This window comes from Somniosus microcephalus, chromosome 10, assembly GCF_052327205.1.
Source record: "Somniosus microcephalus isolate GS21.2 chromosome 10, FLI_Smic_1.0, whole genome shotgun sequence".
NCBI lineage: Eukaryota > Metazoa > Chordata > Chondrichthyes > Squaliformes > Somniosidae > Somniosus > Somniosus microcephalus.
Window position 1 is genome coordinate 145,552,198 of NC_140996.1, and position 13,318 is coordinate 145,565,515.

At 42.3% G+C, this 13,318-nt stretch overlaps 1 protein-coding gene across 6 annotated transcripts in view; it reads right to left on the minus strand.

Moving 5' to 3' along the window:
* rev1 (REV1 DNA directed polymerase) overlaps positions 1 to 13,318 on the minus strand; it is a 151,409-nt gene that overhangs the window by 86,713 nt on the left and 51,378 nt on the right. For 5 of the 6 annotated variants that reach the window (XR_015079734.1, XR_015079735.1, XR_015079733.1 and 2 more), the window contains exons 5-6: positions 11,286 to 11,432; positions 3,344 to 4,050 (exon numbers count right to left, since the gene is read on the minus strand). Coding sequence is in view for 3 of the 6 variants with exons in the window: in XM_085998919.1 (XP_085855045.1) it covers positions 3,344 to 4,050; positions 11,286 to 11,432 (854 nt within the window). In the remaining 3 variants the exon portion in view is untranslated. Of the gene's footprint in view, positions 1 to 3,343; positions 4,051 to 11,285; positions 11,433 to 13,318 lie in introns of those variants that run through there. The other variant, XM_085998920.1, reaches the window with a different exon arrangement.

The following is a 13,318-nucleotide window of genomic DNA, read 5'->3' on the forward strand; positions in this document are numbered from 1 at the left end:
TTTTTCAGGTAAGTGGGCTTTTAGTACAATGTAGAATTTTTTTTTCCACAGGTTTGTTATTTTTAAAGATTTTACAGGATGGTAAGTTTAGTTTTAGACCCTATTTTAAAAAAAATTATTTTTTTCAAAAAATTGATTAATTGTTTAAAACATTTTTTAAAACTTATTTATAGTTAATATAATCAGTGGGATGTTTTTTAAAATTTTATTTAAAGTTAAAGTAGTGTTTTGGCAGCCCATACTTTTCATGAGTTTGACAGCTCTTACTGTCAAACTCATGAATGAGTTTCCCCTCCCCTGATTGGCTGCACAGTGCTCACCTGATCCCAGCCGGCACATCGCACTAACTATGCCGCTGGATCAGGTAAGCACATCGCGCCGACATCTGAACCGGGCCAGTGACAGGAAATGCGAGCAGGCCCGGGCTTCAGATGTCGGCGCGCAGGGTGAGTGCACATCGGGGGCTTGCACGCGCGGCAAGCCCCCGATCCTAATTTCAGGGCCAATAATCCGGGACAAAATTAAGTCACTTGGACAAGTATGGATTAATTAAGGAAAGCCAGCACGGATTTGTTAAAGGCAAATTGTGTTTGACTAACTTGATTGAGTTTTTTGATGAGGTAACAGAGGGTTGATGAGGGTAATGCAGTTGATGTGGTGTACATGGGCTTCCAAAAGGCGCCTGATAAAGTACCACATAATAGGCTTCCCAGCAAAGTTGAAGCCCATGGAATAAAAGGGACAGTGGTAGCATGGATACGAAATTGGCTAAATGACAGGAAACAGGGTAATGCTAAATGGTTGTTTTTTGGACTGGAGGAAGGTATACAGTGGTGTTCCCCAGGGGTCAGTACTAGGACCACTGCTTTTCTTGATATATATTAATGACTTAGACTTGGGTGTACAGGGCACAATTTCAAAATTTGCAGATGACACAAAACTTGCAAGTATAGTGAACAGTGAGGAGGATAGTGATAGACTTCAAGAAGACATAGACAGGCTGGTGGGAATGGGCGGACACGTGGCAGATGATATTTAACGCAGAAAAGTGCGAAGTGATACATTTTGGTAGGAAGAACGAGGAGAGGAAATATAAACTAAAGGGTACAATTCTAAAGGAGGTGCAGGAACAGAGAGACCTGGGGCTGCACCAATCGTTGATGGTGGCAGGGCAGGTTGAGAAAGGGGTTAAAAAAACATACAGGATCCTGGGCTTCATAAACAGAGGCATAGCGTACAAAAGTAAGGAAGTTATGATGAACCTTTATAAAACACTGGTTCGGCCTCAACTGGAGTATTGTGTCCAATTCTGGGCACTGTACTTTAGGAAGAATGTGAAGGCCTTAGAGAGGGTGCAGAAAAGATTTACGAGAATGATTCCAGGGATGAGGGACTTCAGTTACGTGGATAGACTGGAGAAGCTGGGGTTGCTCTACTAGAGCAGAGAAGGTTGAGAGATTTGATAGAGGTGTTCAAAATCATGAGGGGTCTAGACAGAGTAGATAGAGAAAAACTGTTCCCATTGGCAGAAGGGTCGAGAATCAGAGGACACAGATTTAAGGTGATTGGCAGAAGAACCAAAGAAGGAAAAACTTTTTTACATAGCGAGTGGTTAGGATCTGGAATTCACTGCCTGAAAGGGTGGTGGAGGCAGATTCAATTGTGGCTTTCAAAAGGGAATTGGATAAGTACCTGAAGGAATAAAAATTTGCAGGGCTACAGGGGAAAAGGCGAGGGAGTGGGACTAGCTGAAGTGCTCTTGCAGAGAGCCGCACAGGCTCGATGAGCCGAATGGCCTCCTTCTGTGCTGTAACCATTCAATGATTCTAGGTGCAGTCTTTTGGATGAGATGTTAAACTGAGGCCGTGTGTGCTCTCTCAGGTGGACGCAAAAGAGCCTATGGCACTATTTTGAAGAGCAGGAGTTAACCCCGGTGTCCTGGCCAATATTATCCCTCAATCAACATTACTAAAACAGATTATTAGGTCACTATCACATTGCTGTTTGTGGGAGCTTGCTGTGCGCAAATTGGCTGTCGCGTTTCCTACATTATAACAGTGACTATACTTCAAAAAGTACTTCATTGGCTGTAAAGTGCTTTGGGACATCCAGTGGTTGTTAAAGGCGCTATATAAATGCAAGTCTTTCTTTCTTTTAGGTAAATAAGGGGCATACCAGCTGTTTGAGGCCCCCACTGCAAGATTGGTTTGCCCTAAGGCAGCTGGCGAAAGCATCAGCTGCACTCAGGAAAATCAGGCCTACACACGGCCTAATAGGCGGTCCTTAAAGGGACTGGCCGTTAGGCCGCAACCAACAAGGCAAATTTTAAAACTATACTTACCTGAATGTGGAGACAGGAGGAGTGCTCCTCCCAACACCACATTAAACTAACGCAGGCTACCGCCGCTCTGGCCCTGCCCCTCGCCACCAATCTCAACCCTACCCGGCTACTGATTCTCTCCACCGCCACCCCCCACCAACCAACAACCTCAACTTAGCTACTGATCTCTTTCGCCCCACCCAGTCGCCCCCCCCCCCCCCCCCCTTCACCTGAAAGTCACTGCTAGCGTCACCGGCCCAATCTTCAGCAATGCTTCGTCGGGCAAGCTGCCTCTTACTCCTCACAGCTCGCCTGCTTCATGGGAACGAGGCCCAATTTCAGGAGCGCCTTGAGCCTCACCATTCTGGTGCAGGGATCGTACTCTGCGCACTCCGTAAGCCCAAAAATGAGCACGCCTGAAGTTCTAAGCCTAAGACTTTAAATGGGACCTTCCAGCAATGGAGGAAGGATACATCCTTAGCTTCAATGAATGAGTGCATTATTAAAAGCTCATTGATGAAATGGATGAAGAACTTGTAATTCTTCCATTGAAACTACCACCACATTCCTTAAAAAAGTGAAATTTAAGTATACGAGGAACAATGTCTATGGCACAAAACAGTAAATTCAGTGGCCCGATGCTCCAATGAGGAGCCTTGCTTGAAGATAGTATGAGCCAGGGATACGGATGATTCTCTGGCCCATTCTGCCTTCGAGCATAGGATCGTTGAATTTACCCTATTAACTGTACAATATTGTTCATATAAAATGTGTGCATTTCAAAAGGGAATTGGATAAGTACCTGAAGGAAAAATATTTGCAGGGCTACGGGGAAAGGGCGGGGGAGTGGAACTAGCTGAAGTGCTCTTGCAGAGAGCTGGCATGGGCTCAACAGGCTGAATGGCCTCCTTCTGTGCAGTAACCATTCTATGATTCTACTCTATGATTTTCTAAGATGGCTGTGTAGTTAGATACAGAGCAGTGTGGTGTTACTGCTTTTGAAACGAGTGAGTAGAATCTTACCCAAACGGTTGGTATCAATAGAATTTCTTTGAAACTTTCCCATAGTAACCCTTTTCAGTTTTTCTCTGCCTGGATAAACACCATTACTTTGTCTTTGAAGTCTGTTCACATATTCTGTAAACTCACACTTCCATGTTGCTATGTGATGCAGTCTTGAATGGGCATAAAACTCAGATATAAAACTTGGGTCTGCAGGTTTTGAAGACCAGTGGGAAGATGCCTTATTGGATGAAGGCTCTGAAATGCTTTTCATGCTTGGAGTCCCTTGAACTGCAGTGTGGTTTGCCCCATTTATTTTAAAGCATTCATTTAATGAAGATGTTGTAGCAGTCCTTGTGCGGTCAGGCATCAAAGTTCTGCCTTCTGCCCACTGCTTCTCACAGTTTTTGAAATCTGTTTCACAGTCATCATTTTCTTCTTCCAGCATTTCAGGAGTTCCAAGTTCCTTTTCCCACAAAGTTTCACCGCAATGTTTTAAATAATCCTGTGTTTTTAAGGCACTATAAGAATTGGGCTCATTCCTGTTATAAAGAGAAAAGTGGTCTCTACAGCTATGAATTCCATTGTGATTTAGATTAGGAAAAGCATGCTCCAACTCCTTTAGCTCAGAATCTTCATTGTTTTTGTCCCATCCATTTATTCCATTGTCAGTCTGGTTTCCTTTCTCCTTGTATTTGACATTGTCTTGGTTGTTGGTGATACTCTTTCTAGAAGAAAGCACCAGAAATCATTTCTACCCTTCATTAGGCAACAACAATGCACTCTCTCAGCAAAATGAGCGTCACATATTTGGGTCCATGGGATAGACCAAGTCTACATAAAGAGCAATAAAAACAGAAAATACTGGAAATGCACAACAGGTCCTTCTTAGATTAAAAAAAAAACATAAGCTTAGAGAGAGGCACTTGAACTATAAATTTACAGTACCCGAGGAGAACAGCATAGCAGGAGCAGACACTGGGAACAATGAACAGCAGAGAAGGGGACTCGGGTAGGATCGTTGAATTTACCCTATTAACTGTATAATATTGTTCATATAACTGTACAATATTGTCCAGATGTAAAAGGCCTCTGCTCCATATTCCACTGGCAAGTTGAAAATGTATTGACCTGCAGCACAGTACTTTTCCCCCTACCAGCTGTTCTTTCCATTTTTTAGAATGCCAGAAATAGCAGCAAGACAAAAATTCCCATCTGCAGCAGTTCCCAATGGCCACGAAATCATGGATACTACCGGCCTTGTTTATGGCCATCTTTGACAGATCAAATACCTGCAACTCATCACTGCTAAGGTAGTGGACAGGTGCAAATAAATACTGAAATACAAATACACTTTTCAGTTAGACTTGATATTCATTAGAAAGCTGACAATTATCAGATGATAATTTATGTAAGTGAAAAATTTAGATATGTGTATGAATTGTCACTAGATAGGAAAAGGAAAAAGAGAAATACTTTGGAAGGAACTAAATTGGGTTACTTAACTTATTGTGATCATGTTAATGAGACCAACATCTTGTTGAAGTGAAGACTTTAAAGAAAGTACTTTTTCACTTTTGCCCTTGTCTACATTTCCCTGTTGACTTGTTGTTCTTAGAGTTGTTTGGCCCACTGTACTTTAGCAGCCCCTTCTACTTTATTTTCAAATCTAATTTCATTTCATAACTGACCCCACATTTTCCATCTCTGCCATTTTTTCAGTTAGCTATTCGCACGTCCTTTATTTCTTTTTATAATGTCTTTTATTTCTTTAATGTTTCAATTACTTGGTGGTATGCAACAACAGTGCCTCCCACTAACTGGGTAATACTTGCACCAAAATTTCCTGCAGAGCTTATCTGCCTGCATAAAACATGTTTACCAATAGGGGTATAATAATAACCAGATCATTTTTTTTTGGTGGCGATTAGTTTAGGTAGGAATAATGACCAGGACACTGGGGCAATGCCCAGTACCTATTCAAATAATACCACGTTAACAATTAACGTCCACCTCAGCAGGCAGACGGGACCTCAGTTTAACATCTCATAAAAAAGGTGACACTGCTGACAATGCAGCACTCTCTCTCTGTGCACTGAACTTTCAGCCTGGATTATGTGCTGAGGTCCTCAGTAGGGCTTAAACCATCAACTTTCTGACACAGACGTGCTACCAGCATAACTTAGCAGATAGATGCATTATTGGTGCAATATACAGTCACTTTTATTTACGTGCCGTACCACAGCCGATTTCTGTATTTATTTCTTAATTTACAAAACCAAGTTGAAAAGCCTAGAAGTAACTTTCTTGAAATAAATTCCCTCTTAATTTCAAGCATTGTATTAAACTGTAAAGTATTCAAAATGATGAGCAAAACTTCTGTTCTAGACAGACTTAAGTTCACAAACTGGTAGAGACTGGCATCTTTATTTCATAAAAGTCTCGTCTCCACTGTGGGAGCATCTTACATTGTGTACTGTGGCACCACCACCGTGCTAAGTGGGACAGACTAAGGACATATCTAGCAGTCTAAAACTGGGTATCTATGAGGCACTGTGGACCATCAGCAACAGCAGAATTGTGTATCGCCACAATCTGTAATCTCATGGCCCGGCACATTTCTCACTCATTGATGACCATCAAGGCAGAAGATCCAACCTGGTTCAATACAGGGTGCAGAAGGGTGTGCCAGGAGCAGCACCAAGCATACCTTATGAGGTACCAACCTAGTGAAGCTAATCCGTAGGACTGGCTGTAATGGAAAACACTAAAAGCATAGACAAAACAAAGTGCTTCCATAACCAAAGGATCACAGCAATGCTCTGTAGCCCTACCACATCCAGTCAAGAATGGTGACGGACATCCAGGCAACTAACAGGAGGAGAAGACTCCGTGAGGTTCTCCATCCTCAAATATGATGCAGCCCAGCACGCGAGTGCAAGAGATAAAGTTGAAGTGTTAACAAATGCCTATCCACTAAAAAATAGGATAACTCTAACCTGGCCAACTATTGCCCTAGCAGTTTCCTCGTAAATATTAGTAAAATGATGAAGGGGTCATCGAAGTGCCATCAAGTGGCACCTACTCACCAATAATCTGCTCACCAACACTCAGTTCAGGTTCCGCTAGAACCACTCAGCTCTAGACCTCATCAGAGCGTGATCCAGACATAGAATCATAGAAATTTACGGCACAGAAGGAGGCCATTCGGCCCATCGTGTCTGTGCCAGTCGAAAAAGAGCTATCCAGCCGAATCCCACTTTTCAGCTCTTGGTCCGAAGCCCTGTAGGTTATGGCATGATGAGGGTTTCTGCCTCTACCACCCTTTCAGGCAGTGAGTTCCAGACCCCCACCACCCTCTGGGTGAAAAAAGTTCTCAACTCCCCTCTAATCCTTCTACCAATTACTTTAAATCTATACCCGCTGGTTACTGACCTCTCTACTAAGGGAAATATGTTCTTATAGAGTGGATAAGGACCTACGAAATAGGAGCAGGAATAGGCCACTTGGCCCCTCAAGCCTGCTCCGCCATTCAATAAGATCATGGCTGATCTTGGGCTCAAAACCACTTTCCCGCCCGCTCCCCATAACCCTTCACTCCCTTATCTTGCAAAAATCTGGCTATCTCCACCTTAAATGTATTTAATGACCCAGCCTCCACAGCTCTCTGGGGCAGAGAATTCAACAGATTTACGACCCTCAGAAGAAATTCCTCCTCATCTCAGTTCTAAAAGGGCGATCCTTTATTCTAAAACTGTGTCCCCGAGTTCTAGATTTTCCCACGAGGGGAAACATCCTCTCTGCATCCACCTTGTCGAGCCCCCTCAGTATCTTATATGTTTCGATAAGATTACCTCTCATTCTTCTAAATTCCAATGAGTATAGGCCCAGCCTGCTCAACCTTTCCTCATAAGTCAACCCCCTCATCTCTGGAATTAACCTAATGAATCGTCTGTGAACTGCCTCCAATGCAAGTATATCCTTCCTTAAATAAGGAGACCAAAACTGTACGCAGTACTCAAGGTCTGGTCTCACCAATACCCTGTACAGTTGTAGCAGGAGTTCCCTGCTTTTATACTCCAACCCCCTTGAAATAAAGGCCAACATTCCATTTGCCTTTTTGATTACTTGCTGTACCTGCATGCTAACTTTGTGTTTCATGCACAAGGACCCCCAGGTCCCTCTGAACTGCAACATTTTGTAATCTCTCTCCGTTTAAATAATAATTTGCTTTTCTATTTTTCCTGTCAAAGTATATAACCTTGCACTTTCCCACATTATATTCCATCTGCCAAATGTTTGCCCACTCACTTAGCTTGTCTATATCCCTTTGCAGATTCTTTGAGTCCTCTGCACAACTTGCTTTCCTACCCATCTTTGTATCATCCGCAAACTTGGCTACATTACACTCGATCCCTTCATCCAAGTTATTAATATAGATTGTAAATAGTTGGGGCCCCAGCACCGATCCCTGTGGCACCCCACTAGTTACTGTTTGCCAACCAGAAAATGACCCATTTATCCCGACTCTCTGCTTTCTGTTAGTTAGCCAATTCTCTATCCATGCTAATATATTACCCCCACTTCTGTGAGCTCTTTTCTTATGCAGCAACCTTTTATGTGGCACCTTATTGAATGCCTTCTGGAAATCTAAATACACCACATCTGCTGGTTCACCTTTGTCCACCCTGCTCGTTACATCCTCAAAAAACTCCAGCAAATTTGTTAAACACGATTTCCCTTTCATAAAACCATGCTGACTCTGCTTGACTACATTATGATTTTCCAAATGCCCTGCTACTGCTTCCTTAATGAAGGACTCCAGCATTTTCCAGATGACAGATGTTAGGCTAACTGGTCTATAGGAGTGCAGCGAAAATTCACCAGGCCGATACCTGGGATGGCAGGAATGACGTACGAGGAGAGATTGGGTCGATTGGGCTTGTACTCGCTGGAGTTTAGAAGAATGAGAGGGGATCTCATTGAAACTTATAAAATTCTAACAGGACTAGACAGACTAGATGCAGGAAGGATGTTCCCGATGGCAGGGGAGTCCAGAACCAGGGGTCACAGTCTAAAGATAAGGGGTAAGCCATTTAGGACAGAGATGAGGAGGAATTTCTTCACCCAGAGAGTGGTGAACCTGTGGAATTCTCTACCAAAAGGCGGCAGTAGAGGCCAATTCATTAAATATATTCAAGAAGGAGTTGGATATATTTATTAAGGCTAAAGGGATCAAGGGATATGGAGAGAAGGCAGGAACAGGGTACTGAATTTGGATGATCAGCCATGATCTCATTAAATGGCGGAGCAGGCTCAAGGGGCCGAATGGCCTACTCCTGCTCCTATCTTCTATGTTTCTATAGTTTCCTGCTTTCTGTCTCCCTCCTTTTTTAAATAGGGGTGTTACATTTGCGGTTTTCCAATCCGCTGGGACCTCTTCAGAGTCCAGGGAAATTTGCTATATTGCAACCAATGCATCCACTATCTCTGCAGCCACTTTTATTTTTTATTTTTTTTAAGACCCTGGGATGCAGGCCATCTGGTCCAGGGGACTTGTCGTCTTTTAGTCCCCACTAACAACCACACTATCTAGGCCCCTCAGAATTTTATACGCCTGAATTAAGTCTCCCCTCAGCCTCCTCTGTTCCATAGAAAACAACCCCAGCCTATCCAATCTTTCCTCATAGCTAAAATTCTCCAGTCCTGGCAGCATCCTCGTAAATCTCTGCTGTACCCTCTCTAGTGCAATCACATCATTCCTGTAATATGGTGACCAGAACTGTACGCAGTACTCTAGCTGTGGTCTAACTAATGTTTTGTGCATTTCAATCACAATCTTCCTGCTCTATATTCTATGCCTCGGCTAATAAAGGAAAGTATCCCGTATGTCTTCTTAACCACCTTATCTACTTATCCTGCTACCTTCAGGGATCTGTGGACATGCATTCCAAGGTCCCTGTGTTCCTCTACACTTCTCAGCATCCTACCATTTATTGTGTATTCCCTTGCCTTGTTAGCCCTCCCCAAATGCATTACCTTATACTTCTCCGGATTGAATTCCATTTGCCACTTTTCTGCCCACCTGATCAGACCATACCATTGATATCTTCCTGCAGTCTTCAGCTTTCTTCCTCACTAACAACCACACGGCCAATTTTCGTATCATCTGCAAACTTCTCAATCATGCCCCATATATTGAAGTCTAAATCATTGATATATACCACAAAAAGTAAGGGACCGAGTACTGAGCCCTGTGGAACCCCACTAGAAACAGCCTCCCAGTCACAAAAACACCTGCCGACCATTACCCTTTGCTTCCTGCCACTGAGCCAATTTTGGACCCCATGGGCTTTTACTTTTCTGACCAGTCTGCCATGGATCCAAGAGCTGAATGTCAGAAGTGGCAGAGTAGTTTTCCTTGACATCAAAGTAACATTCAACCGAGTATGGTATCAAAGAGCCAGAGCAAAACTGAGGTCATTGGGGCAAAGGGAAAACCCTTCAATGGCTGGAGTCAAACCTGACACAAAGGAAAATAGTTATGGTTGTTGGAGGCGGACATCACTGCAGTAGTTCCTCAAGGAAGTGTCTTCAACCCAAACAAGCTGCTTTGTCAATGACCATCCCTTCACCATAAAGTCAGAAGTAGGGCTGTTCGCTGATGATTCCAGTGTTCAGCTCCATTCACAACCCCTCAGATAATGATGCAGCTATTGCCAGCCTAGCATTGGCTGACAAGTGGCAGGTATCATTGGCGCCACTTAAGTGCCAGATAAGAGAAAGCCCATCCAACACCTTTTGACCTTCAATGGCACTACCATTGCCGAGTTCCCCACCATCGACATCTTGGGGGGTCACTGTAGACCAGAAGCTTAATTAGACCAGCCACATCAACACCACGGCTACAAGAGTAGGACAGTGGCTGGGTACACTGTGGTGACTGGCTCACCTCATGACCCTTCAAAGCCTATTCACCATCTACAAGGCTCATCAGGAGTGTGATTAAATACTCGTACTTGGATGGGTGCAGAAATAACAGTTCAAGAATCTTGACACTATCCAGGACACAGCAGTTTGCTTGATTGGTGCCTCTGGACTCGATATCCACCCCCTCTACCACCAGTGCACTATATGTCTGCAGTATGTACGATCTACAGGATGCATGTAGCAACTCACTAAGTTACTTTGACAGCACTTCTCTCCCCTATGACCTCTACAAGAAAGACAAGAGCAGACATGTCATGGGAACACCATCACCTCCAAGCTCCCCACCTTCATGACTTAGACATATATCACCATTCCTCCATTACTGCTGGGTCAATATCCTCGAATTCCCTACCTAACAGCACTGTGGGAGCACCATCACCAGAAGAGCTGCAGTAGTGCAAGGAGAAGGGTCATCACCTTCCCAGGGTAACTAGGGTTGGGAAATAAATGTGGTCTTGCCAGCATCTCCCAAGAATAAATATAAAATAAACAAGACAAGTGTCAGGTTGAAACATATTTGGATCACACAGCAGCCATGGAGCGGGTGGGAGTAGAGAACTACTTCTAAATACTTCTGCTTCTATCACTTTTATTACGAGACAAAAATACTTGCAGTTCACACACTTGAGACTCAGTTTGATATAACTGAGCCAACCATTTCAATGGAATCAGTAGATTGAATTTCCAGCTCTGGATGTACAAGGCATGAAATAACTGATTTAGTGCAGCAAACTACAACCTAGTTTTTCATTTCTCAGATGTGCAACTGAAACCCCTTCCTAAAATCAGCTGGTATCCTTCTGAAAAACTACTAATCAACATCATCAACTTTCAGCTTGTCCTCAACTCTGAGCTAATATAAACACTAAGATATCTTCAGCCTTAATGTGAAACAGGCCAAAGAGAGATTTTCAGGTTAAGGAGGAAAATATTAAATCAGGATTTAAAATACTGATGTCACTGAATTACTTACACATTTCTATTAAGTTTATAAATATTGCTCGGGCCTGGTGTAGGTTCTTCAGGTTTGCTCACAGTGAAATTTAATCCTTTTTGGGCGCTTGACTGCTTGGTATAGAGCTGATAAGGAATGTGAGAGAGGAGGCACCCAGCTTTTATACTGCAAAGCAAACAAAACATGTGTTAATGTGTTGTCTCCAACAACAGAGCTCTGAAGAGAATAAACATTGATAAACATGATTAATATATTCTTCCTTTCACTAGTAAACTATTACGCAGATGGACGAAGAGTTCTCAAAAAAGAATATTTACCTAACTAAAAAATGGTCTGATTAAAAATAGTACAAGGATGAGACCAGAAAGGAAAAATACAACAGACAAGTATGTTGGATTATAATGTACCAAAGTCAGAAATGGAACCAGTTATTCTGACTATTAAATCCTGGCAATTTGGTTAAATTCATTTTATTTCTGATTTCATTAATACACCAGAAAACATTGTCACATTTATACAAAACACTGCAGAATGTAGTTCACAGGTAACATGGAAATAAATGTAAGATCTCAAATATGAATTATCTGGAGATTTTGGATAGTGTCAAACCAGTTCCTAGTGGATACAAGACCACAGCATTAAACTGTTCACCTCAGAGAGACCAGTAGATGATGCAGGAAGTGCAAACACGACACTGGTGTGATAGGAAATGATCTTCTAAATCAGGGATTAAGGTAGGTCATTCCGGCTGTATAGATGGAGCAAGGATGAAAAGTGTTCCAGTTACCATTAAGATCATCTCTCACTCAATGGAGAATAACATCTCAGTTTTTTGTTTGAAGATCATACCTTTCAGTATCAATGAAATGTGAATTTGAAAACAAGATCAAAGGATATATATTTCATAAAATATGAGATTTTTACATGATGTGACTGTTAGGAAATATTTAATTGGTGATCAAGATGCTATTTCCATTTATATCAGCCAAATATGAGTTCATAGGGTAATTGTCACTCCACTTTACTGGCTCATCAGATCATAGTGCACCCAATTGAGGTATAGAGATAATTAGCTATTATTGCAGATCTTTGGAGGAAATAAAAAGTAGCAAACCAGAACTACATCTTTTATGTGAAATTTATTTGTATATTTTGATCTCTATTTTTATAATAGTTTACTAAAATTGTGTGATATAATTATAATACCGATCTTACTATCAAGTTACATTACCCCAATCACTGCTGGTTACAGTCAGCAGTTAACTTAACTACTCTGTTGACAACAGCACCATAGAATTTACTGAACATTAAGCAGTATGTAGGTCTATGATTGTATGTACTTATATCTAATAACACTCATCACAAACTATTTCACAGAAGCACTTTGGGTCCATATCTGGGAATTCCAAAACTGTAGTTTGTGGCCCTCACGGGTGCGTATGAGGTGCGCACACGCCTGTAAGGGCCGCGCAAATTCTGGGTTTAGGCATGCACAGCACATGCGTTAAAACCCGGAACTTGCGATCTGTCACAGGTCGTCCGCATCCCCGGGAAAAGGGCATCCGCGAGCGGAGCGCTTCTGCTCAGCGAATGCCTGTGAAATTCTTACGCCTGGTAAAAGCAGGCATAAGGCTTGCTTTTACCAGCGTAAGAGTTTCAAAAAACAGAAAAATAAAATTATCAATAATTTATACATTTAAAAACCTGTGAAATAAGGCAAGTTTATTTTTAGCCCCTTTAAAACATGTAAATTTATTCTTCAAAAAAATTATATTTTTGTTTTAAATATTTAATTAAATGACATTTTAATTAATTTTAAATATCTGATTTTTTTATTTATTTGAAGTGTAGAGGTATTTTTTGGGGTATTCCCACTCATACTTATGGAGTTTCCGTACATACTGAATCCCCATAAGCATGAATGGAGATTCTATTCCCTTCTGTCATTGGTTGGGCTGGCCCACGTGATCCCAGGGGCGCTTGCGAACCGCCTGCGCCTCTGGGATACGCGGGTCTCTACCCGCGGGTACCCGGAGAGGACCAGGAGCACG